This window comes from Phocoena sinus, chromosome 7 (assembly GCF_008692025.1).
Source record: "Phocoena sinus isolate mPhoSin1 chromosome 7, mPhoSin1.pri, whole genome shotgun sequence".
In the NCBI taxonomy this organism is placed as follows: domain Eukaryota; kingdom Metazoa; phylum Chordata; class Mammalia; order Artiodactyla; family Phocoenidae; genus Phocoena; species Phocoena sinus.
Window position 1 is genome coordinate 33232292 of NC_045769.1, and position 26403 is coordinate 33258694.

Consider the following 26403-nt stretch of genomic DNA (forward strand, 5'->3'; position numbering starts at 1 on the left):
TACAGTTTCTAAAAATAACCAAAATCTTTTCCATTAATTTTGAAATAATACAGGGAAAGGGAATTAGTCTTCTTTATTACAATTTCATGTGTCTGAAAACATGTATCATAAACCTGTGTGGTATATTTATTTCTGTATTATAAGCAATAATAACTAACATTTTTGTGGTTGCAGGTACAGATCCAAGTGAGAAATAGCAAAGCTTCTTTTGACAAGTTAAAGATGGATGTTTGTCAGAAAGTGGATTTACTTGGAGCTAGTCGCTGCAATATGTTGTCTTATTCACTCGCTACCTACCAGGTACCCACCTCCATGGTCAGCATGTCCTTGCAGTAAAGATGAGTGGTGAGATTCCTTTTTAAAAGTTGTCTAAAGAGTGCAAAAAAACTGTATAATTGATCAGATTCCTTTGACTTTGCTGAAATTGCTTATTGAGTTATGGCATTCAGAATCATGAATGGAAAAGACTTTTCCAGTCTTTTCAGACTGGAAAAGACCTTAGGGTCTTTCTTTGCCTACTCCCATAGCTTCACATTATTCCCCTTGGTATCCTAGGAGAGACAGACAGATACGGACTGTCTAGGGTTGAGGAGGGGAATGTGGAGAGGAGGCAGGATTCAAGGCCTATTAGCCTTGGTTCATTCAGAGCTACTCCATTTTAAACTAGTTCTGCATACAGTTTCATTTGAAGCAAATACGCTGTGGCCCCGAGCTGCGGAGCCTGCTCTCTGGAGCCTGTGAGCCACAACTACTGAGCCCAAATGCCAGAGCTACTGAAGCCTACATGCCTAGAGCCCATGCTCTGCAACACTTTTCTATCATTTTATGGATGAGGAAAGTGAGAATTAAATGAGAATTCAATGGCAATGTTGGGCTTAAAAACTTGTTTTCTAATTCTAGGTCTTGTGTTCTTTTCATTCTGCCAAATTGCCGTTCCACACCACTTTAATCTCAGAAGTCTCATTTGTGCTTGCTTTATTCCAAATCATACATAAATAGCATACAATGAGTAAGTTAGGTATTAACAGGTAGCAGTTAACTGATTTTATCAGGTATTTGTAAATGGCAAAATAGGAGAATACGTTTTTTTACATGAGAAAACGATACAAACTAAAGGAAATGGGTATTCACTGCTGCTTTTAGGGAATCTACCTAATTCAGTTCAGTACTGTGGAATTCAGAAATCAAGAGAGGATGCACTTGAAAATAAAAGTATGTGACAGGACTTCCCTGGTGGCCCAGTGGTTAAGACTCTGTGCTTCCACTGCAGGGAGAATTACTTGAGTTAGCTTCATAGCACATTTTTTTGACAAGTCTTTCTTGAACTCTAAATGAAAGTCCAAATTTAGTGGTACAAATTATTTTACTCCAATTAATAAAGGTTTGTATTATATGCTTACCAACATAAAGATTTACACATATACTTCTAATGCAAATATGATATTTTGGTGCTTTTACCATTTTTCTTTTGGATTCCTCAGAAGGTGTTCTAATCTGCCAGTTTCATTCTCTTGGCTGCAATTACACTCTAGCTGGCTCCAGTGTACATTTCAGTGCTGTATACAGATAGGCACACATACATGCAGATACAACGCCAATTCTTATGGAGAATTACTGTTTACAGTGCTTGCTGGTTCACCAAACTTGGGAATTGATTTTAGTTCCTACTTCTTATTATTTGACAACTATTCATCTACGATAGTGAGGAAAAATAGCACTGAAAAAAGAGGAGAGGAAGGAGAACTGTAGTGTCACCTTTTCTTTTTCTGCAGAGGACATTGCTTGGATTCTGGGAGAAAACAGCTCGAATGATGTCCCAAATCCATGGGACCTGTATTGGCTTTCATCCGTGTGATTTTGTAGCTCTCAAGGTACATTTCTTTCAATGGTCTTTTCTTAGATTTATTACACATCATTTGGATAATAACTTTGAAACTACTTTTTGCTAAGCCTAATTTCAACTTTACAAAACACTGGGAAACATTTTTCTACACTCTTTCAGCCATTTTTCTGAAGTTCCCTGATTCCAGATTCTACCAGCAGCACTAAACAAATACATGGAAATACTGCTGGTGGGCTCAAGATATTTGTAGGGTGGGGGGAAGGGGGAATAAAAGAAAGAGAAAGTGAAAAGAAAATTAAAATACAAAAGAGAGAAAAGGTTATGGAAAGGAAAAACTTAAGAGGAACAAGTGATGGAAAGTGGTAATGTGTTTTCAAAAATGACCACATTACCCACCTGACAATTATAGGAGTTAAAGAAGAATCTCCTTGCTTTACTTTTACACTCATATCATAGATGTGATTCATGATACAAAAATTGTGCCAGTTTTGGTCATTATGTATGTGTGGTTGCCTCTGAAGAGACTACTGTATTAGGTCAGCTCTTTCTGTAACACCTACGTGAAAATGTACCCTTCCTGTCAACCTTCTGTGCATATGCCTTATCCAGCAGAGATGCGCTGTGTTAATCATTTCTTCAGTTCTGGTAAGCTAGGTTTCCGTACCTTTGAACTTATCATTCTGCTTTATTTTCAGTAGAGCTTGAAAATGTTGAGTGTGCCTAAGTTGGATGTGATATCTGTGATGGGTTCATATCCTGCAACTGTATATTACAGGGGCTTAGTATGGATTTTTAAGTCAGGTTCTGACATAGCATCTTCTGTTTTTGGTAGATACCCTTGAATTTGTTTTTTGTTGTTGTGTATGTGTTTTGTTTTTTACTTTTTCTATGTTAATGCTTTACTGTATAGCATACTGTCTATTTAGGGAAATTTAACATCCAATTTCTGCTCAGACTTGAAGTTGAAAATCTTTAATTGTATTTAGAACGTTGCAGTACCGGCTGGTGACACAGTGTAAGTCTTCTTTTTCTTTGGCATATCACAGAGTGGTGAACCCTGTGGCTGGCCCATGGTGTGCATAGTGGCTACAGGCTGCCAGGATACAAAGGACACAGGGCTCGGGTCAAATTACATCAGCATACATCTCCCATCTCTCACACTCTCTACTTTAAAACTCTTCCTGTTTTATATCGTTCTCTAGAATTTTTGTTCTCATTTTCGTTTGCACAAAGCGAGAAACAGATTCTTTGCATCTACTTAACATTGAATTTCTTACCCTTAGCAACTACAAGGCACTCCAGTCAAGCTTACTGAAGACCACAAGGAAGAACGAATAGAAGACAGTTCTCTCCCGGAAAACCTCAATAAGTAAGCAGACAAAAGTTATAGATCATGTTATGGAGGTCCTGGATACCATTGTACCATATATTTGGAAAGAGTTGCTTCTTCTTTGGTTTACCGAATACTTATTTCTCTGTCATTTTTCCAATTAATGTTAAACGTTTGTTTTGAAACCTACCACCCCCCTCCCCCATTTTTAACATGGTAGGCAAAGTTGATGATAGGAATACAGAACAATTTGGGTGATAAACCCAAATTCTATAGTGTGGGAGACTGAGCCTTGTATTAAGAGCCTTTACCTAGTGAATCCCAGAAGGGGCAGCTTGAAGAAGAAAGGGACAGGTGTCAGCAGCTATGAGACAGAAGCTACTGAAAATCTGTCTCCAAAACAACACAGATGGGACTGGGATTGGTTACCTGAAAATGGAGGCTCTTGCTGTACACATCTTTCATGTTGCCTCTTTCCTTCCCTTTAATTACATCTTACCTTTGTTTTCCTTTCAGAACTGCCACTTGTCATTTTAACCAGACTGCACTGAGTATAGTAGCGAACCCAGAAATAGGCCCAAACAATGACAACCATATATTGTTGAGTGGAAGGTGATCTGAAATATAAGTATTTCACCCTTTTCTCTAGGGGAAAATACAAATTTTTTTACTAACTTGGATATATAAATGTTTTCATATATAGATTACACAATCAAATGTATAGATATGAATTAAATATATTAACTTAGTTATACATTGACATTTAAAATTGTACATTAAGCATATTAAATTGGTAAATATTTCCGTTATCACATTTTATGAAAGTTTTATTCAGAATCTTCTCATACATCTTCAGCATTATTAAAGCTACCTTTTAAAAAATTTTTATTTATTTTTCTTATTTTTGGCTGCATTGGGTCTTCGTTGCTGCGCGCAGGCTTTCTCTAGCTGCGTCAAGCGGGGGCTACTCTTTGTTGCGGTGTGCGAGCTTCTCATTGCGGTGGCTTCTCTTGTTGTGGAGCACGGGCTTTGGGCACGCGGGCTTCAGTAGTTGTGGCTCGGAGGCTCTAGAGCACAGGCTCAGTAGTTGTGGTGCACAGGCTTAGTTGCTCCTCGACATGTGGGATCTTCCTAGACCAGGGATCAAACCCATGTTTCCTGCATTGGCAGGCGGATTCTTAACCACTGCGCCACCAGGGAAGTCCGAAAGCTACCTTTTGAGTTAACTAACAGATTCCAAAGCACTTCACCTTCTCTTCCATTCAAAGTGTTTAAAACACCATCTATGTATTCTGTCGTTAGAAATTTCATCCCAAATCAAAGTATCTGTTTCCTCTGTAGGCTTATTTTGTAGTATTTGCAAATAAATACGATATTGCTTTTTAAGTGTCTTTAAAGGCTTATTTTTAAAAACCCTCCAATACTAGAGTTGTGAGGTTATACCCCTGGAATAATAACTAAATCTGGTTCAATTTCTTTATCTCATTTTTTTATTATTACACCAGATGGATGATATAAATTTCCAAAATTAGTATTGGTTCGGAATGTTTTAGGCAAATGTGCCTTCTTTTGTAAGCATCACTTTGTTGTTCAAAATAGAGTACTCCATTTTTTCTGCAGTTCTTCATTCCCTCTAGTTCCCAAGTATTCTTGAGCAAAACCTTTTTTTTTATACATCTTTATTGGAGTATAATTGCTTCACAATGCTGTGTGAGTTTCTGTTGTACAACAAAGTAAATCAGCCATATGCATACATATATCCCCATATCCCTTCCCTCTTGAGCCTCCCTCCCACGCTCCCTATCCCACCACTCTAGGTCTTTGCAAAGCACGGAGCTGATCTCCCTGTGCTATGCAGCTGCTTGCCACTAGCTATCTATTTTACATTCGGTAGGGTATATATGTCAATGCTATTCTCACTTTTCCCCAGCTTCCCTCCCCACCCCCGTGTCCTCAAGTCCATTCTCTATGTCTGCGTCTTTATTCCTGCCCTGCCGCTAGGTACATCAGTACCATTTTTTTTAGATTCCATACATATGCATTAGCATATGGTATGTGTTTTTCTCTTTCTGACTTACTTCACTCTGTATGACAGACTCTAGGTCCATCCACCTCCTACAAATAACTCAATTTCGTTTCTTTTTGCAGCTGAGTAATATTCCATTGTATATATGTGCCACATCTTCTTTATCCATTCGTCTGTCGACGGACACTTAGGTTGCTTCCATTTCCTGGCTATTGTAAATAGTGCTGCAGTGAACATTGTGGTACATGTCTCTTTTTGAATTATGATTTTCTCAGGTTATATGCCCAGTAGTGGGATGAGCAAAAAACCTTTTAATGCTTGAAAACTAAACTTCATACTTGATGGCGTTGGTGACAGATGTTCTCTGTGGTATAGTATTTAGCACAGCGTTTACCATGCTGAACGCGGTGCTTGGTGCTTCATCAATACTCAGTAAATATACATTGAAAGAATAAGAGGTGAAGGATTATTTTTACAGTCTGTGTAGCTCTAGAGAAGAAGATTTGTCTCAGACAGATTTTAGGAGATCTACCGGACAACTATTTTATATGTCTCCTCAGTTTAAAAAAAAAAAATTTTTTAAGCCACATAAAACTGTTTGTAGAGTATGAGTCCCAAATGTATTTTAACCAAAACCTTTGGATTTTTTTGTCTTTACTTTAGGTTAGTTTTCTCAGATGAGGAAGTGAGCTTGGGAAGTGAACCAGGTAAGAGGGTAAATTCATTAAAATGTGAAATGATCACAGTTAAATGCCAAAACAGTTTGTTACAGCCTTTGGGGATTGTGTTAATATCCATTCAATTAAAAAATGTTAAGTCCCTTTGTAAGCCTCTTCTGTACAAACTTGAGTTCGCCTTTTTCCCCCAGCTTTATTGAGGAGCTGTAATTGACATGTAACACTGTAAGTTTAAGGTACACAGGGTGATGATTTGGTATATTCTAGTATTGCAAAATGATTTTCACCATAAGATTAGTTAACACATCTATCATCTCACATAGTTACCATATTTATTTTGGGCATAAGAACATTTAAGATTTACTCTCTTAGCAATTGTTTTTAACTATAGTTACCATGCTATATGTTAGATCTCCAGAACTTACTCTTCTTATAACTGGAAGGTTGTACCCTTTGGCCAATCTCCCCATTTCCCCCATCCCCCAGGCCCTAGCAACCACCAGTCTACTCTCTGTCTCTAGGAGTTCGGCTTTTTTAGATCTCACATTTAAGTGAGATCATAGTGTCTTCCTCTGTCTGACTTATTTCACTTAACATAATGCCCTCTTGAGCAGCAGTGAGCCAGTGCAGCAGTGAACTGAGGGTGCAGATGCCACTTCGAGATAGTGATTTCATTTCCTTTGTATATAAACCCTGAAGTGGAATTGCTGGATCATATAGTAGTTCTATTTTTAATTTTTTGAGGAACCTCCATACTGTTTTTCATAATGGCTATACCAATTTAGACATTCCCACCAACAGTACACAAGGCTTCCTTTTTTTCCACATCGCCACCAGCATTTATCTCCTGTCTTTTTTATACAGCCATTCTAACAGTCGTGAGGTGATATTTCATTGTGGTTTTGATTTGTATTTGATTTCATTAGTACTGTTGAACACCATTTCAAGTCTCTATTGGCCATTTATATGTCTTTGGTTGGAAAAATGTCTACTTTGCCTATTTTGAAAATCAGATTACTGTTGTTGGTTTTTTTAATATTGAGTTACATGAGTGTATTATATATTTTAGATATGAACCCCTTAACACATCTGTGGTGTGCAGATATTTTACCTATTCTGTAGATTGCCTTTTCATTTTCTTGATCTTCTTTTTTTTCCCAGAGATTTTTAGTTGGATGTAGTCCCACTTGTTTATTTTTGCTTTTGTGTCTTGAGCTTTTTGTGTCACATACCAAAAATCATTGCCAAGACCAGTGTCAAAGAGTTTTTTTTGTTTGTTTTTTGTTGTTTTTTCTTTGCGGTACGCGGGCCTCTCACTGTTGTGGCCTCTCCCGTTGTGGAGCACAGGCTCTGGACGTGCAGGCTCAGCGACCATGGCTCACCTGGACCGGGCACGACCTGGACCGGGGCACAAACCTGTGTCCCCTGCATCGGCAGGCGGACTCTCAACCACTGCACCACCAGGGAAGCCCTAAAATGTCTTTTGATTGGAGAATTTAATCCATTTACATTTAATTATTGATAGGTAAGGATTTACTAATGCCATTTTGTTCAATGTTTTCTGACTGTTTTGTAGTTCCTTTGTTCCCTTATTCCTTTCTTGTATCTTCCTTTGTGACTTGATGACTTTTTGTGGTGGTATGCTTTGATTCTTCTATCTTAACTTTTTATGTACCTATTACAGGGTTTTTTTTGGTGATTACCATGAGGCTTACAATAAAATGTCTTATATTTATAACATTATTTTAGGCTGATAACAATTTAATTTGATAGCATACAGAAACTCTATACTTCTACTTCTCCTCCCCTCACATTTTAGGTTATTGATATTATAGTTTACATGTTTTTTTTTTTTTTTTTTTTTTTTTTTTCCCGCGGTACGCGGGCCTCTCACTGTTGCGGAGCGCAGGCTCCGGACGCGCAGGCTCAGCCGCTCCGCGGTATGTGGGATCTTCCCAGACCGGGGCACGAACCCGTGTCCCCAGCATCGGCAGGCAGACTCTCAACCACTGTGCCACCAGGGAAGCCCAGTTTACATGTTTTTTACATTGTGTGTCCAATAACAAATTACTATAGTTTTTGTTTGTTGGTTGGTTTTTTGCGGTATGCGGGCCTCTCACTGTTGTGGCCTCTCCCACTGCAGAGCACAGGCTCCGGACGCACAGGCTCAGTGGCCATGGCTCACGGGCCCAGCCACTCTGCGGCATGTGGGATCTTCCCAGACCGGGGCACGAACCTGTGTCCCCTGCATCAGCAGGCAGGCTCTCAACCACTGCGCCACCAGGGAAGCCCACTATAGTTATTTTTAATATGTTTGTTTTTTAACTTTTAAACTGGAATTGAAAGTGATTTATGCACCACTGTTACAATATTACAGAATCTGACTATGACTATATATTTACCTTTACTGATGAGTTGTACACATTCATGCATTTTTACAAGGTTAATTTGCATCCTTTTATTGCAGCTTGTAAAGTGCCCTTTAGCATTTCTTGTAAGGCAGGTCTAGTGGTAATGAACTTTCCCAACTTGTTTGTTTGAGAAAGTCTTTATCAGGTCTTCATTTCTGAAGGACAGCTCTGCTGATACAGTATTCTTCATTGACAGTTTTTTTTTTCCAATATTTTGGATATATCGTCCCACTCTCTCCTGGCCTGCAGAGTTTCTCCAGAGAAATCTGCTTATGGTTTTATAGGGTTTCCCTTGAATGTGACAAGTCACTTTTCTCTTGCTGCTTTCAAAGTTCTGTCATTGACTTTAGACAGTTTAACTATAATGGGTCACAGTCTCTGGTTGGGTGAAGTTGCTGCCCCTGCTCTCAGGTGGCAGAGGTGGGCAGGCTACTTGCTAGGCTCTGTGTTCAAGCAGTTCTGCTGGCTGGGCTCTGTGGTAAGGTGGTGCTGTGCTCTAGGGTCAGACGGTGTTACTAGCTGGGCTCTACAATCACCTCCAGTCAGGCAGGGTCGCTGGCTGTGCTCCCTCACCAGATGCTGCTGCTGCCTGGCCTCTGCATGCAGGTGGGGCTGCAGCAGGGCTTCACAATCTGATGCAGCCTCAGCCTGTACTTTGTGATCAGGCAGAGCCACAGGCTGAGTTTCGTAATTGGGCAGCACTGTGGATGTGCTCGGCTTCTGGGCAAGGTCGCTGGCCAGACCTCCTGGTAGGGTGGGGCCTCATACTGTACCCCACCGTTGGGGGGTGTCATTGACTGGGCTCCCTGCCTAAGTGAGACTACAGGATGTGCCCAGCAACTGGGCATGGACATAGGCTGGGCTTTGCTGCCAGGCAGGGCTATAGACTGGGGTGTGCTGCTGGGCAGTACTGTGAGCTAGGCTGGGAGGCTCCCCAGGGTCCCTTTTAGGGCATCCTGGTCAGGTGGGCTGGGGCCATGCTCCCCTGTTGGGTGGGGCTGCTGACTTGCTTCCCTGCCTGGGCAGGCAATAGGATATGCTCTGCAGCTGCCCCAGGTCTCAGTCCAGGCTTCCTGGTCAGGCGAAACTGGAGGCTATGCTCAGCAATGAGTTAGCTTTCAAGCAGTACCTAATTAGAGGGTCCAGTTATCTTCTTTAGGGAATTCTGGTCTTCTCTAAGCTAGAGGTGCTTTTAGTGTAGATATTCATTTCACAGGGTTGTATGATTGTTTCAAAGTTATCCTCATATTTAAATTTGTGTTATTATTTTTGGTGTTCTTATTTTTTAATAAATATATATTATATGTACAGTCAACATATATATGAATTACTGTAGCTTTTGAGCCAGAAAAATTGGGTTTGAATGCTGGCTTTTTTTTAAAACAAGTCATTTATGCCTCTCATTTTTCTTATCTGAAAAATGAGTCATACACTCTTGCCTTGCAGGACATTAGGGCTAGATATATTTATCAACTATATAGCACACAGTAGGCATCCAATAAATGTGATAGGTATTTTTAAGTATACACATAAATACCATATTGATAAAAGAAACTATTTAAGAAGCTATAATAATCATGAGCTCATATATCTAACATACCTTCAGACTTCTGTTCCAAAGGTTAGCTAATTTTGCATGCATAATCCTGTACCTAAGTAGAGAACATTTTTTTAACAGTCATAAATGAAATATAATGGACATTGTTGTAGTTTCACCATCCATCTATAGTATTATTTTGTCTTTTAAAGCCTGCTGTATCAGCAGTTATGTCCCTTTTTTATTGAAGTATAGTTTATGTACAATATTATATGTTACAGTGTACAACGTAGTGATTCAGTTTTTAAAGGTTATGCTCCATTTATATTGGATTGGCCAAAAAGTTCTTTCGGGTTTTTCCATAACATCTTACGGAAAAACCCAAACGAACTTTTTGGCCAACCCACCAGTTATTGTAAAATATTGGCTATATTCTCTGTGTTATAAAATATATCCTTATAGCTTATTTTATATGTAATAATTTGTACCTTTTAACCTCATACCCCAAACTTGCACTTCCCTCTTCCCTCTCCCTACTGATAACTACTAGTTGGTTCTCTATATCTGTGTGCCTGTTTTTTTTTGGTTATGTTCACTAGTTTGTTGTATTTTTTAGATTCCACATATAAGTGTCATCATAGTGTTTGTCTTTCTCTGTCTGACTTATTTCACTTAGCATAATACCCTCCAAGTCCATCCACATTGCTGCCAATGGCAAAAATAAACTCAAAATGTATTGAAGACCTAAATGTAAGGCTGGAAACCAGAAGTCCTAGAGGAAAACATATGCAGAACACTCTTTGACATAAATCATAGTAATATTTTTTTGGATTCATCTCCTAAAGCAAGGGAAATAAAAGCAAAAATAAACGCGTGGGACCTAATCAAACTTAAAAGCTTTTGCACAGCAAAGGAAACCATCAACAAAATGAAAAGGCAACCTATGCAATAGGAGAAAAAATTTGCAAATGATATGACCGATAAGGGGTTATCCAAAATACATAAACAGCTCATACAACTCAACATCAAAAACACAACCTAATTAAAAAATGGACTACCATATGACCCAGCAATCCCACTACTGGGCATATACCCTGAGAAAACCATAATTCAAAAAGAGTCATGTACCAAAATGTTCATTGCAGCTTTATTTACAATAGCCCAGAGATAGAAACAACCTAAGTGTCCATCATCGGATGAATGGATAAAGAAGATGTGGCACATATATACAATGGAATATTACTCAGCCATAAAAAGAAACGAAACTGAGCTATCGTAATGAGGTGGATAGACCTAGAGTCTGTCATACAGAGTGAAGTAAGTCAGAAAGAGAAAGACAAATACCGTATGCTAACACATATATATGGAATTTAAGGGAAAAAAATGTCATGAAGAACCTAGGGGTAAGACAGGAATAAAGACACAGACCTACTAGAGAATGGACTTGAGGATATGGGGAGGGGGAAGGGTAAGCTGTGACAAAGCGAGAGAGGCATGGACATATATATACACTACCAAACCTAAGGTAGATAGCTAGTGGGAAGCAGCCGCATAGCACAGGGAGATCAGCTCGGTGCTTTGTGACCACCTGGAGGGGTGGGATAGGGAGGGTGGGAGGGAGGGAGACGCAAGAGGGAAGAGATATGGGAACATATGTATATGTATAACTGATTCACTTTGTTATAAAGCAGAAACTAACACACCATTGTAAAGCAATTATACTCCAATAAAGATGTAAAAAAAAGAAAAAGGGCAGAAGACCTGAATAGACATCTTTCCGAAGAAGACATACAGTTGGCCAACAGGAACATGAAAATATGCTGAGCACTGTTGATCATCAGAAAAATGCAAATTAAAACTAATGAGATATCACCTCACACCTGTCAGAATGGCTGTCATCAAAAAGACCACAAATAACAAATGTTGGTGAGAATATGGAGAAAAGGGAACCCTCGTACACTGCTGGTAGGAATGTAAATTGGTGCAGCCACTGTGGAAAAAAGTATAGAGGTTTCTCCAAAAACTAAAAATATGACCCAGCAATTCCACTCCTGGGTATATATGCAAAAAAAACCCCAAAACAGTTATTCAAAAAGATACATGCATTTCAATGTTCATAGCAGCATTACTTACAATTGCCAAGATGTGGAAGCAACCTAAATGTCCATCAGTAGATGAAAGGATAAAGAAGATGTAGTGTATATGTACCCAGTCATAAAAAAGAATGAAATTTTGCCATTTGCAACAACATGGATGGACTTAGAGGGTATTCTGCTAAGTGAAATAAGTCAGAGAAAGACATACTGTATGATGTCACTTATATGTGGAATCTAAAAAATACAGCACACTAGTGAACATAACAAAAATACCCCAGGCACACAGATATAGAGAACCAACTAGTAGTTACCAGTGGGGAGAAGGAGGAGGGGAGGGGAAAAATAGGACTAAGGGATTAAGAGGTACAAACTACTGTGTATAAAATATATAAGCTACAAGTATACATCGTACAACACAGGGAATATAGTCAACATTTTATAATAATTATAAATGGAGCATAACCTTTAAAAATTATGAACCACTATGTTGTACACTTGTAACATATAATATTGTACATCAATTATATTGCAATAAAATTTTTTTTTAATTAAAAATGGTCCTGGGGCTTCCCTGGTGGCACAGTGGTTGAGAGTCCGCCTGCCGATGCAGGGGACACAGGTTCGTGCCCGGGTCTGGGAAGATCTCACATGCCGCGGAGCGGCTGGGCCCGTGAGCCGTGGCCGCTGAGCCTGTGGGTCCAGAGCCTGTGCTCTGCAACGAGAGAGGCCACAAGAGTGAGAGGCCCGCGAACTGCAAAAAAAAAAAAAAATGGTCCTAATAATAGTTGAAGATGTAAAAATCTTGGATTTTTTTTTTTTTTGTCATTCTTTTTTTTTTGCCATACTGCATAGCATGAGGAATCTTAGTTCCCCAACCAAGGATCAAACCCTGGCCCCAGCAGTGAAAATGCCAAGTCCTAACTCCTGGTCCACCAGGGAATTCCCCTACCTTGGAGGGTTTTTTTTTTGGTCTCTGTCTATACTGGGTTGCAAATTAGGTAGAGATGTGGGAAACACTCTAAGAAACTGGCTCCTAGTGTAGTAATAGGGCATAATTTATCCCAATATAGGCCCAAAACTTAGAGATAATTTTTTTAAAAAATGTTTGCCTATGGGTTTTTTGTTTGTATGTTTGATTTTTTAATGTTAAACATTAAAAGAAATATGCTGTCTTTTAAGTACATATGTTTGATCTTTCCCTTCATATGAAATCACTACTCTAAATGAGAAATGTGGAGATGCTGCTCACAGCTATGCACAGCTCTTAGAAGAATAAAGCAGCCTTTGAATTAAAAGTACAACATACCCTGTTAGGAACACAGATTTGAGCCAGGCTGTCTCGTTTGAACCTGAGCTCCACTGTTAATTAATTGTGTGACCTTGAGCAAGTTACTCGACTTCTTGCCTTACTAGTGCCTCATCTGCAAGGTGGGGATGCCATGGTTATGGTGGCATCCGGTAGGGTTTTTATGAGGATCACCAAGGTTAACGTGTACCAAGCCCTGAGAAAAGCGCCAGGCACTCAGTAAGCTCTGTAGCCACATTAGCTGTTACTAGTTTCCAGGTCCCCAAACCATGCAGTATAGGATATGGAAGTTTGGCACAAAAATTGCATCAACTTCACAGTTTTGCCAAGTGTCAGCTCGTCTTAGAGCATCTGTCCAAGGCCTGTGCTAGGCCCAGGGAACACAGAGATGACCAGCTCCACTCCTCCACCAGGAAATCCTGAGTCTGATACAGACATGAGCAAATAAACCAGTAGAAGACAGCATGGGGAATATTACACACGTGTTATTAACTTGAAAAATTATAATCCTCAAGGAATAACCTCAAGTAATAATGTATTGTTAAGTGTATTTGTTTTCTATTGCTATGTAATGAATTATCACGGATTTGAAAAAAAAGCACAACATATCCAATCATTTATTCATTCATTCAACATAAAATGAATACCTGGGGCTTCCCTGGTGGCGCAGTGGTTGAGAATCCGCCTGCCAGTGCAGGGGATATGGGTTCATTCCCTGGTCCGGGAAGATCCCACATGCCACGGAGCAACTAAGCTCGTGTGCCACAACTACTGAGCCTGTGCTCTAGAGCCCGTGAGCCACAACTACTGAGCCTGCGTGCTGCAACTAAAGCCCGCGTGCCTAGAGCCCGTGCTCCACAACAAGAGAAGCCACTGCAATGAGAAGCCTGCGCACCACAACGAAGAGTAGACCCCGCTTGCCGCGCGCAGCAACGAAGACCCAACACGGCCATAAATAAACAAGAATATCTGTTGTGTCAGAGACATGGAGAGCAGGCAGAACAAAATATAGTTGACCCTTGAACAACGTAGGGGTTAGGGACACCAACCGCCTCCCCACCCCTACCCTCTGGCCCCCGTGCAGTCGAAAACCCACATGTAACTTTTGACTCTGCCAAAATTTAGCTACTAATAGCCTACTGTTGAATGGAAGCCTCACTGATAACAATCAGTTAACACATATTTTGTATGTTATATGTATTGTATACTGTATTCTTACAATAAAGCTAGAGAAAAGAGAAAGTTATTAAGAAAATTATAAGGAAGAGACTTCCCTGGTGGAGCAGTGGTTAAGAATCTGCCTGCCAATGCAGGGGACACGGGTTCAAGCCCTGGTCCAGGAAGATCCCACATGCCATGGAGCAACTAAGCCCATGTACCACAACTACTGAGCCCTCATGCTGCAACTACTGAAGCCTGCGCACCTAGAGCCCGTGCTCCACAACAAGAGAAGCCACCGCAATGAGAAACCCGTACACCGCAACAAAGAGTAGCCCCCGCTCGCTGCCACTAGAGAAAGCCCACAAGCAGCAATGAAGACCCAATGTAGCCAAAAATAAATTAAAATTAAAAAAAAGAAAATTATAAGGAAGATAAAATACCTTTACAGTACTGCGCTGTATTTATGAATACAGTACATTTACATTGTTTACAAGATGGGTCATCTATCAGTACCTACATCAATATTGTCTTACATAATATAAAACACTGTAGATATTATATGTATTACTAACACTAGACATCAAAAATAAAAAGATAATGTGAAAAAGAGATTCATATTTATTTACAGGTGTAACAATTCATGCGTCTCTAACAAAGAAGCAGGAATATGATTGCATTATTGTAGCCTAGTGTAACTGCTAGACTGTTTGGATGCCTTCGGTGTTAACTCTGGGGCTCTGGATGGCCAGGGGCATTGTCCAATTTCAAAAGAACTTTAGAAGTCAGTCCCTTCCTGGCAAGGAACTTCCTGACTTCAGGGACAAAGCATCAGTGAAACCGATTCAGAAAAAGGGTTTTTATGGTCCAGTCCTTCTTGTTGTACAGCCAGAAGACTGGCAGCTGGTGTTTACCTTTTCCCTTCAAGGCTTGGGGGTTAGCAGCTTTATAGATGAGGGCAGTCCTGATCATGCATCTGACTGCATTTGCACAAAACAGAAGAGTTAGCCTATCCGTTCCTGCCTTAAATCCTGGTGCTCACTCCTCTTCCTTACTAATAAATGCCCCTAGTGGCATTTTTTTACCAGAATAGGACAGTTTTGTCTGTATTAAAAACCTGTTCAGGCAGATATCCTTTCATATCAATGATTTTTTTTTTTCTCAATGATTTTCTTAATGTCACCTGGGAACTCGTCTGCTGTATGTTTTTCAACACAGTTTCTCCTGTTATCTTGACCTTTTTTAAGCCAAACCTCTTTTTAAAATTATCAAACCATACTTTACTGTCATTGAATTCTCCAGCATTAGATCCATCACCTTCCTTTTGCTTTAGATTGTCATATAATGACTTTGCTTTTTCTCAAATCATATTAGTCTATAGGTACGCCTTTCTTATAGCAATCCTGCACCCACATAAAAGCTGCATTTTTTTTTTTTTTTTTTTTTTTTTTTGCGGTACGCAGGCCTCTCACTGTTGTGGCCTCTTCCATTGCGGAGCACAGGCTCTGGATGCTCAGGCTCAGCGGCCATGGCTCATGGGCCCAGCCGCTCCGCGGCATGTGGGATCTTCCCAGACTGGGGCACGAACCCGTGTCCCCTGCATCGGCAGGTGGACTCTCAACCACTGCGCCACCAGGGAAGCCCAAAACTGCATTTTTAATACGAGATAAAAAGGTACTTTACCAAATGTGTGAGGTTTTTGCACCTGCTGGCACAGCTGCAGTGATGGCTTCATGAATTTCCTTTTGTTTTTTTTTACAATGATCCTTACCCTGGATTCATTTATCTTGAAATGGGCAACTGCAGCTGCATACCTCAATCTATGATACATACCAAGCATTTCAACATTTTCTTGTAATTTTCTGTGCTTCTTGGAAGCACTTCCAGCATCACTAGTGGCACTTCCTATGGGTCCCGTGGTGCTATTCAGAGTTTACAGTATTGCCGTAAACATGAAAAATACGCAAGACTTGAGAGATCAGTTTTTACTGTGATACACAATTTATTGGAGAAAGGAAATGGTCGTGTGGCGATGATTAGTGTCACATGGCATTTTAAGCTGATACTCCCAACACTTGAACTCACTGCAGTAGCAACCGGAGGTGGCTATGAAATTACTACAGTTAATTTTATGTAGTTATGATTTAATTACTGCATCTTTACGTTTGTTTACATTCCTCTCAGCTGCAAATTGTGCCATATCAATGTTTGTGTGCCTAAGTTTTGATAAATTTTAACTTTTTGTAATAGATTTGTGTGTATTTTATGGTAGTAAATGATACAAATAGACTAGTATGTACATATATTTTATGCATTCATGACATACCTAACTTTTTCTTAATGATTTTGATATTTCTTGACTGTGAGGTTCTTCTGTGAGTTTTTTCAAATTGTCACAAATCTCCAAAATTTTTTCCAGTGTATTTATTGAAAAAATCCACATATAAGTGGACCTGTGCAATTCAAACCCTTATTGTTAGGGTCAGCTGTATAAAATGGCCTTTCGGAGACTATAGAATGAGAACAAATCCACCAGGGAAGGAATAGGCTTTGGAATGTGAAAAACTTTATTTAATTGAGGTATAATTGACATATAACATTGTGTTAGTTTCAGGTGTACAACATGATTTTTGGCTATATGTATACACTGCAAAATGATCACCACAGTAAGTCTAGTTAATATCCATCCTCATACACAGTTACAAATTTTTTCTTGTGATGAAAACTTTTAAGATTTACTGTCTTAGCAACTTTCACATATGCACTACAGTATTAACTATAGTCGACATGCTGTACATTACATCGTTATGACTTATTTATTTGGAAGTTTTGTGCCTTTTGACTCCCTCCACTCATTTTGCCTCCACCCCTGCCTCTGCCTCTGCCTCTGCCTCTGGCCTCCAACACTGTTCTCTACATCTGTGAGCTCGGATTTTGTTTGTTCTTTAGATACCACATATAAGTGAGATGGTACAGTATTCGTCTTTCTCTGATTTATTTCACTTAGCATAATGCCCTCAAAGTCCATCCATGTCATTGCAGATGGTAAGATATCATTCATTTTTTTATGGCTGAATAATATTCTATTGTATATATGAACCACATTTTCTTTATCCATTCACCCATCGATGGACACTTGGGTTGTTTCCATATCTTGACTATTGTAAATAATGCTGCAATGAACATGGGGGTGCATTTAACTTTTTGAAATAGTGTTTCAATTTTTTGGATAAATACCCAGAAGTGGCATTGTTGGATTATATGGTAGTTCTATTTTTAAATTTTTTGAGGAACCTCCATATTGTTTTCCATAGCCACTGCACCAATTTACATGGAATATGAAAACTTTTAACTTTCAAGAGGGCATAGGTATAACAGAGGACCTGAATACCTGTGGGTATTACAATTTTATTTGTATATATATATAGTGTTATATATATACATATGTGGTTTTTATATATGGTTCTTTAAATTTTTAGATATATGTATTATAATCTGATGTGGTCAATTGAACAGTTTGGTCACATTATCATAAAATACTATAGTAGGGGGGCTTCCCTGGTGGTGCAGTGGTTGAGAGTCTGCCTGCCAATGCAGGGGACACGGGTTCGTGTCCTGGTCCGGGAGGATCCCACATGCCGCGGAGCGGCTGGACCCGTGAGCCATGGCCGCTGAGCCTGTGCATCCGGAGCCTGTGCGCCGCAACGGGAGAGGCCACAACAGTGAGAGGCCCGCGGACCGCAAAAAAAAAAAAAAAAAAAATACTATAGTAAATAAGCATGCTAAATTTCTTCTTGTTCAGCTATCTTTTATGTGCTTTTGTTTCAGCAACTGAAGATCACAAGGAAAAACATTCTGGAATAAGAGAATTTGGAGCACCTCAGTTTTCTAACTCTGAAAATGGTAAATTATAATTTCACTATATATATGGATAATTTATTATTTAAAATTCTTTAGTTTTTATTTAATATTTATTTCCATAACATGAAAATCTGTATAGGTCTCTACACAGGAATGCAATCCTATACTTCTACTTTGTAGCACATGCCAATGGAAATTAAATAATTGCTTATTCTGTATGTTTCGGCCCTGTGGAATGTATCTCTGTAACTGTGAGGACATGTGGCACTGTGTTTATCTTACTATCTCATGTGTCTCTACCATCCAGCAATGTAGGCACTCAGTAAATACTACCTTGAATGTCTCTGCCAAGCATTGCAAACATTTTCTCCTAGTTTGTCTTTCGACTTTTCCTATAGTTGCTTCTTGCCATGAAAAAGTTTTAAACATTTTATGTAGTCAAATTTATTAATCTTTTATTTTATTGGATCTGGTTTTTGTCATATGCAAAACCCAGGTTAGAGGAGTTCGTTTGTTTTCTTCTAATATTTGTATAGTTTTATTTTTTATATTTAGATCTCCAATTCATTTGGAGTTTATTCATGCAATATGGCGTTAACAATGGATTAAATGTTATCTTTTTGCAAATGGCTATCCTTTATATTATTTTTTTAAATGCCATGTTTACCCCAGTAATTTGAGATAACTTCCAATCATATGCTAGATTTCTATATGTATTTGAGTCTATTTCTGGACTTTCATAGAAACTTTTTTGTGTGTTTTTGTATCTGGTGGGACTAGTATCTTCCTCTTCGTTTCATTATTTTCTTAACTATTCTTGCATGTTTATTTTTCAATATGAGTTTTATGTAAAACTGTCTAGCTCCATAAAAAAACTCATTGATACTTTTATTGTGATCACATTAAATATGAAAACTGACAGCTTGCTGATGTCAAGACATCCTAAGCAGAAACAAAGGGCATCTTTCTATTAAAGTTTACTTATCTATCTTTCAGATATAGTTTTTTCTTAGAGGTTTTGAACATTTCTTGTTAAGTTTATTTCTGAATATTTTATTTCTTTTATTGCCATTATAAATGACATTTTCTTTCCATTTTATCTTTTAACTGGTTATTATTTTGTGTATTGATACAATTTTTGCATGTTAACCATATATCCTGCTACCTTGCTGAACTTGCTTATAGTTTGTTTTATCATTGATTTTCTGGAACATTCCAGGTATGCCATCATGTCTTCTGCAAATAGAGATAGTCCTGTTTTTTCTTTATCAATTCTTGTGACTGTAATTAATTTCTTTTGTTTAATTGCATTGGTTACTACCACCAGAACAATGTGAAATAGTATTGTTCCTGATCTTAGTGTCAATGCCTGTACTGTTTCTGAATTAATTAAGATGCTAGCTTTTGGACTGAGGTATATATTTTACAGTGTTAAGTATCCATACATTCCTGTTTTCTCAAGAGTTTTTATTAGGAATGATTGTTGAATTTTGCCAACAGGTTTTTCAGCATCTATGCCCTGTGAAAACATCTAGGCCTGTGATTTTTTGTGTTTTCTTCTCTATGGAAATTGATCTGTTTAAGCTTTCTATCTGTACTGGGACCAATTTTAGTAAATTATATTTTTCTCAGAAATTATTCATTTTGTCTAGGTTTTCTAATTTATTTACATAGAGTTGTACAAAATCTCTTGATTTTTTAACAGCTTTATCAAGGTATAATTTAAGTACCATAAAATTCACCCATTGTAAGTATAAAATTCAATGACTTTTAGTAAATTTATAGAGTTGTGCAACCATCACAATTGTCTATTAGACTATTCCCATTACCCCCAACTTCTCTCATGCTTGTTTGCAATTAATCCTTCTCCTACTCCCCCACTCCCGCCAGGCTAGAGCGAATTTTCATCTGGCTGAATTGAGAAGTGGGTGGAAGAGAGTGGTTCTTAGGTCAAGTCTTTCATTCTTTCTAAATTTTAATAGATTTTCTTGAGTAAATGTTTCTACACTTGGTGTGTGTCCTTGGAACAACTTCCAGAGACTTTAAATGGTTGTTTTTAAAATCATTTTCACCAGTTACTTAAAACTGATGTGCGGGTCCCTAGACCTCATCATTCTATCATGCTGGAAGCCCCTATCTTTCATTTTTATTGGTAATGATAAATAAATATTTATTAATGATAAATATTTTATTGATATTTAGGGTCATGATTTTTCATGTTAGTTGTTATTTAAATATCCCATGGATTATGATATGAAATGTCTTTATCATTTTTCAGAAATTCCATTACCCTTCCAACGAAGAATTGTTTAATAGAAGGTATAAAAATGTGCAAGTGGAAGAGATTTTTATCTTTCTGGTTTCATTAAAAAAGTTGTCTCATTTTATTGCATTATAATCAGAGTATATTGTTCGTAATATTTCTATTTTAAGAAACTGATTTGTGTGTGTGCCTTAGTTATAATTGATTTCTGTGAATTTTCAGTGTGTGCCTGAGAAAAAGGTACATTTTCTATTAGGGTTTGCTTATATTCAAGAGTAACTACCGTGTTTTTTTATGCTGTTTAGATCTTTTATATCTTTACTTTTGTCCTCTTGGCCTGTTTTTTTACTGAGAGTGGTATATTAAAGTCTCCTATTTTTAACTTGTTTCAGTTTCTCCTCGCATTTCCTGTTTCTGTCTTACATAGATGGTTGCTTAATTATTTTATACATAAATATTCATAACTATTAATATTTTCATTGTGAAATGTGGTCATTTTGATCTGTAGCCTACCTAATTAGAAATTATTTTCACATAAACTCCTAATCAGTTTAATTGTTCATTAAAAATTATGTTAATAAAGTATGAGAACAATGAAACAAACTTGATTTGCCCTATATCCTATTCTCATTTCCTCAAAAAGAAAAAAACATTCTGTTTTTATATTCACTCAACAGTTGCAAAAGATGTACCTGTAGATTCATTGGAAGATGATTTTGAGAAGGAATTCTCATTTCTGAACAGCCTCCTAAGTCCTGGTTGTTGGAGTGCTAGTGAATTTTCCCAGGAATGCCAGGCTGTCTTTGGGAGCCCCAAGGCCAGTCTTACATCCCAGGAGCCTTCTGGGGGGTCTGAGCCTCTTGCTCACTCCTCAGGATTCCTTCCTTCACAACTCTTTGACCTTGGCCTTCATGCTGCTGGAGCTTTCAACAGTAAGTGTCTATGCAACATTTGGATACCCTTGAATTGTATCTTTGTGAAGCAAAAATATGTGCCTGTGGATGCTGAAATCAACAAGGAGATTGAGTTAGCTTCTGTACTACTGGATAAAATCTGCAGTCACACCAGTCAACGGGAAAAATAACAAATATCATTGGAGTCTGTCAACGAGAGTGAAATAAGGGCTGCTTTCCTGCCACCTCCACTAAACCCCACATTTTTTCATTGACTTTCCCGGGTGTCTTCTCTACATAGAAAATCAGTGTCTTGTTTAAAACTCTTGACCTGCTAAGTTACCCTGCCTAGGGCAAGTGATACTGTTTGTTCCACCTAGCAAAACTCGATGTGTTCTCTTCCTATGGGCTCAGAGTTAACAAGAGCAAAAGGAATAGGTCTGGAGCTGGTTCCACAGCAGCCTTCAGGGTAAGGCAGCGGGAATGGAGGACTGTGGTGGAAAGCTGGGAGCAGGAAAGGGTCACCTGCTTTGCTTATATGTCAAGGACTCTCTCCACTCACCTGCTGTTCCACCATCCTGTGTCCAACCCAACACTTTGGGAATCATTTTGCTCCCCACTTCCATATTGGTTCCGAAGTCCTGTCAATTCTGTTTCTAAAACGTGTCTCAAATTTCCCACTCCTCCTCCTCTGCCATTTAGAACCTCATTTGGTTTCCTGGGTTACTGTGACTCCTCCTAACAGGTCTCCCAAACCCCAATTCATCTTCCATGTTTCCTTCAAAGTTCTCTCTCTATGAAGCAGATTCAGATGTCAGCACCCTGCTTACATTTTTCAAAAATAAAGCACCATTGGCCCCAGGGTCAATCCTGCCTGTGCCTGCATTTCCACCCTTATCTCCTACCTTATTTCAAAATACCTGCCATTTTCGGTAACCGTACTGTTTCCAGACCCTTCTGAGGCATCTTTGCTCATGCCCCTCTTTGGCTGTAATGTTCTCTAATAGAGTGTGGACTTGGGCCCAAATATTAGGTTCCCATCCAGTGTTTCCTCCGTCACACCAACCTTGAGGACTCCCTCAGTACTGCCAAATGGAAATGCTTTCTCCCTCCTCTGGCCTCCTGCAGTGCTTTATTGGTTTTCATGGCTGTGATCATAGTTCTTTTTTTAATATAGATTTTATTTTTGTTTATTTATTTTTGGCTGCATTGGGTCTTCGTTGCTGCGCTAGTTGCATCGAGCAGGGGCTAGTCTTTGTTGCGGTGCGCGGGCTTCTCACTGCGGAGACTTCTCTTGTTGCGGAGCACGGGCTCTAGGTGTGCTTCAGTAATTGTGGCTTGTGGGCTCAGTAGTTGTGGCTCACAGGCTCTAGAGTGCAGGCTCAGTAGTTGTAGGGCATGGGCTTAGTTGCTCCGTGGCCTGTGGGATCTTCCCGGACCAGGGCTTGAACTGGTGTCCCCTGTGTTGGCAGGCGGATTCTTAACCACTGCACCACCAGGGAAGCCCTGCGATCATAGTTCATCCTGCCTTATATCCCTGTCTTTCAGCCTCACGGCACCTCACAGTGTCTTAATGCATTGTACTTTGTATTAAAATACTTATGTTCATACTTTATCTGCAAGACCATCATGCTTTATCCAATCTTCAAGCACCTCAAGGGCATGATCTGTGGGGTGATTTATCTTGGTGCTTTCTATGACAGCAGCATAAAAGATAGCTCAATAAATAAAATAAATATCAGTTAAATAATGACTCAGTAAGAATTGGTTAAATAACCTAAAAGTAAGAATGGACCGTACTATTTGATAACGAGTCCCCCTGTCTAGGATAATTCAGATGTTTTGCTTGTGGTAAAATTTTAGACAGCAGTTATTCTCGTGTGGCATATCCATGGCCCAATAGTTATAAAGATTTACAAACTGATTCACTTTCTGCTATGAACTCCTGCTCTTTCTCCTTCACTTGCCACATCACCAGCAGCTCTGGACTCTTCTCTTATTTTCTGGCCGTACAATATCAGCAGGATTTCTGCACTAGTCAGAACGTCTGTCTTGGTTCCTGCCTGCAGGCTGATGGGATATTCCCACGTAATAGCCAAGGCAGTTGTGTTTGTCTTGCTGAGTCATCAGGCAGTTTAAACTGTTAAACTTTTCCCAGCACAGGACTCTTCCTACTTCACTAGTCTCTCCTATACGTCTACCTCTTTTTCTCCTGTGATGTAGACCAGGAAGACGAGCTGCCCTGAGAGGTTAAAGATCTATGTTCTAGGAGCCCCAAGTAGGAACTTGGGCCTCAGATGGTCTCTACTGTACAAGGAAGGTAGTAGGCCAGATAATCTAAGTTCCTTTCTAGTGCTGTGTTTTAATTATAGTATAAATACGTTTTCATGTTACAGTAGACATTGCCCTGTGTTACTAGTATTCATAATGATACTTTTTAAGGAGTATATCATATTTCAGCACATTTGTCCACCACAGTCCACTTAATTCCTTCCTTATTGTTTCTACTTTTTCATGTTATAGATAATGCTGCAATAAACAAAATCATGCAGGTACTTTTTCCTTCAGTTAAATTATTTCCTTAAGATAAATGTCTAGGAATGGAATTACCAAGTCAAAGGGTATAAACCTATTATTCATAGGTTTCAGGATTCTAATGGTCATGTTTATTTCCTCTCTTCCTGACTCCTTACAGCTTCTCTTTCTACACCTTATCCATTTGCCATTGTTTTAAAGAAAAAAGGCTTATATATTTATTTCAGAACCACTTTGCAAAATGTAAGAAAGTCTAACTCTAGCTGGGACTAAACTTAGATGATTTGAATAAAATTCATAATAGCAGATGTATGTCTTATACTGTGGAATATTACACTGGTACAAAGATTGGAGGACTTTTATTAAATATTTTTCCCTTTTCTTGTTTTGCTGATGCTTTCTATTTGATTAATAATGGATAATTCATTATTTCTCTTTCCCCAGGCTGGGCCTCCCAAGGGGGATTAGAACTTCCTCTTTCACACATTGATAACCAGTCAGTGCCTTCACAGAGTCCAAAGAAATTAACAAAATGTAAGTTATTTACTTATATTATCACAAGTAATATGCCATCATATTAACAATCAGTCAAGTTCAGGTAAATTTAGAAAAGGACCATGTTACAGTCTTCACCTCATATTGTCCAGAAAAGTACTTTGTTAATAATGAATTAAAATGAAAGCTGTATCTAGCTATCCCTCACTGTGGAAAGAATTGAACAGAAATTGTGAGCTGCCATAGTAAACTAAATTCTGTACCTTAATCTTTTATATTTTGTGTTAAGGTTTGTTGATAATGGATAATACCATTAGGGATAGAAGATGCTCTTTGTTTACAGAATGCCTATTGACAAAGAACGCATCCAGGGTCTTAGCATAACGCCTGGTACGTAGTAATTGCTAATATATATTGAGTACTTACTATATATATTTTTAAAATTTGTTTATTTTTGACTGTGTTGAGTCTTTGTTGCTGCGCCAGGGTTTCCTCTAGTTGCGGTGAGCAGGGGCTACTCTTCATTGTGGTGTGTGGGCTTCTCAATGCAGTGGCTTCTTTTGTTGCGGAGCACAGGCTCTAGGCGTACTTACTATATTTTGTCTGCAGAGCTGGTCCATGTTGTAATTACCATGTAGGATATACATAGAAAATTGACACATTCTCTGTCTTGCAGGATCTTAGATACATATTAATCTTAGTCACTGATGCTGATTTAACTTTTTAATTGGACATAATTTCAGACGTACAGAAATATTTCATAAATGAAAATGGCACAAAGAACACATGTATATTCTTTACTGATTCACCTGTTGTATTTTACCCCGTTTGCTTTATGCAGGCTTGTGTGTGTGTGTGTAATGCGTGTGTCATTTTATCTGAACCACTTGAGGGTAAGTTACATACACCATGACCCTTTACCCCTTAATGCTGCAGTTTGTGTTTCCTAAGAATACGTATACTCTCTTGCACAACCACAGTATGGCTGTTAATATTAACGTAATCCTTTTCTATGATCCACCAGGTATGTGTATTCCATTTTTGTGAGTTGACTCCATAATGTCCTTTACGGCACTGTCCCCCTCTGGGACAGAGAGTCTAGGGTCATGTATTGTATTCAGTTGCCATGTCCCTTTAGTCTCTTTTAATCTGAAACATTTCCACAACTTCTCTTTGATTTCTGGACATGGGCATTTTAAAAGAATATAGTCCCTCTGCTCCACTGTTTTTTGTTTTTAATAGAATGCTCCTTATTTCCGTTTTATTTGAGGTCTCCTTATAATTAAATTTAGGTTATTCGTTATCCTGAATATATCTAGTCAGGCTAGACTAGATTCTAGATTCTGACTAGAATACACATAGGTGATGCTCCTTTCTCAGGGTTTCACATCTCAAAATTATTCCTCTCTCCCTCATGGGTGTTGTTAATGTTGACCACTCTATCAAGGTGTTGTCCAGTTTTTCTCCTATACAATTACTATTTTGTTTTATTTGATCTTCCCTTGCAATTACTAAGCAGTCTGTGGGGAGACACTTTGCGACCTTGTACACGTCCTGCTCTTTGTCAGAATTTCCACATAGATTTAGCATCCATTGTTGCTTTTTGCCTCATTCAGTCTTTATTGTGATGGATGAAAAGTGATTTTTCCAACCCTAGCACTCCCTCCACTTTTGTTTATTGTAAAAACACATAACAAAATTTACCATCTTACCCTTTTTTTTAACATCTTTATTGGCATCTTAACCATTTTTAAGTGTACAGTTCAGTAATGTTAAGTATATGCACGTTGCTGTGAAACGGATCTCCAGAACTTTTCATCTTGCAAATCTGAAACTCCACCCATTAAACACTAACTCCCCATTCTCTCTCCCCAGCCCTGGTAACCACTATTTTACTTTCTGTTTCTATGAATTTGACTACTTTAGATACCTCATATAAGTGGAATGTATTTGTCTTTTTGTAACTGACTTA

General features: G+C 38.7%; 1 protein-coding gene across 2 annotated transcripts in view; it reads left to right on the plus strand.

Annotated features, from left to right (window-relative positions):
- Positions 1–26403, plus strand: part of ICA1L (islet cell autoantigen 1 like) — a 69826-nt gene that overhangs the window by 37257 nt on the left and 6166 nt on the right. For both annotated transcript variants that reach the window (XM_032638451.1, XM_032638452.1), the window contains 7 exons: positions 175–300; positions 1773–1871; positions 3127–3212; positions 5863–5906; positions 18213–18287; positions 21186–21440; positions 24381–24470. In XM_032638451.1, the coding sequence (XP_032494342.1) occupies positions 175–300; positions 1773–1871; positions 3127–3212; positions 5863–5906; positions 18213–18287; positions 21186–21440; positions 24381–24470 (775 nt within the window). The remainder of the gene's footprint in view (positions 1–174; positions 301–1772; positions 1872–3126; positions 3213–5862; positions 5907–18212; positions 18288–21185; positions 21441–24380; positions 24471–26403) is intronic.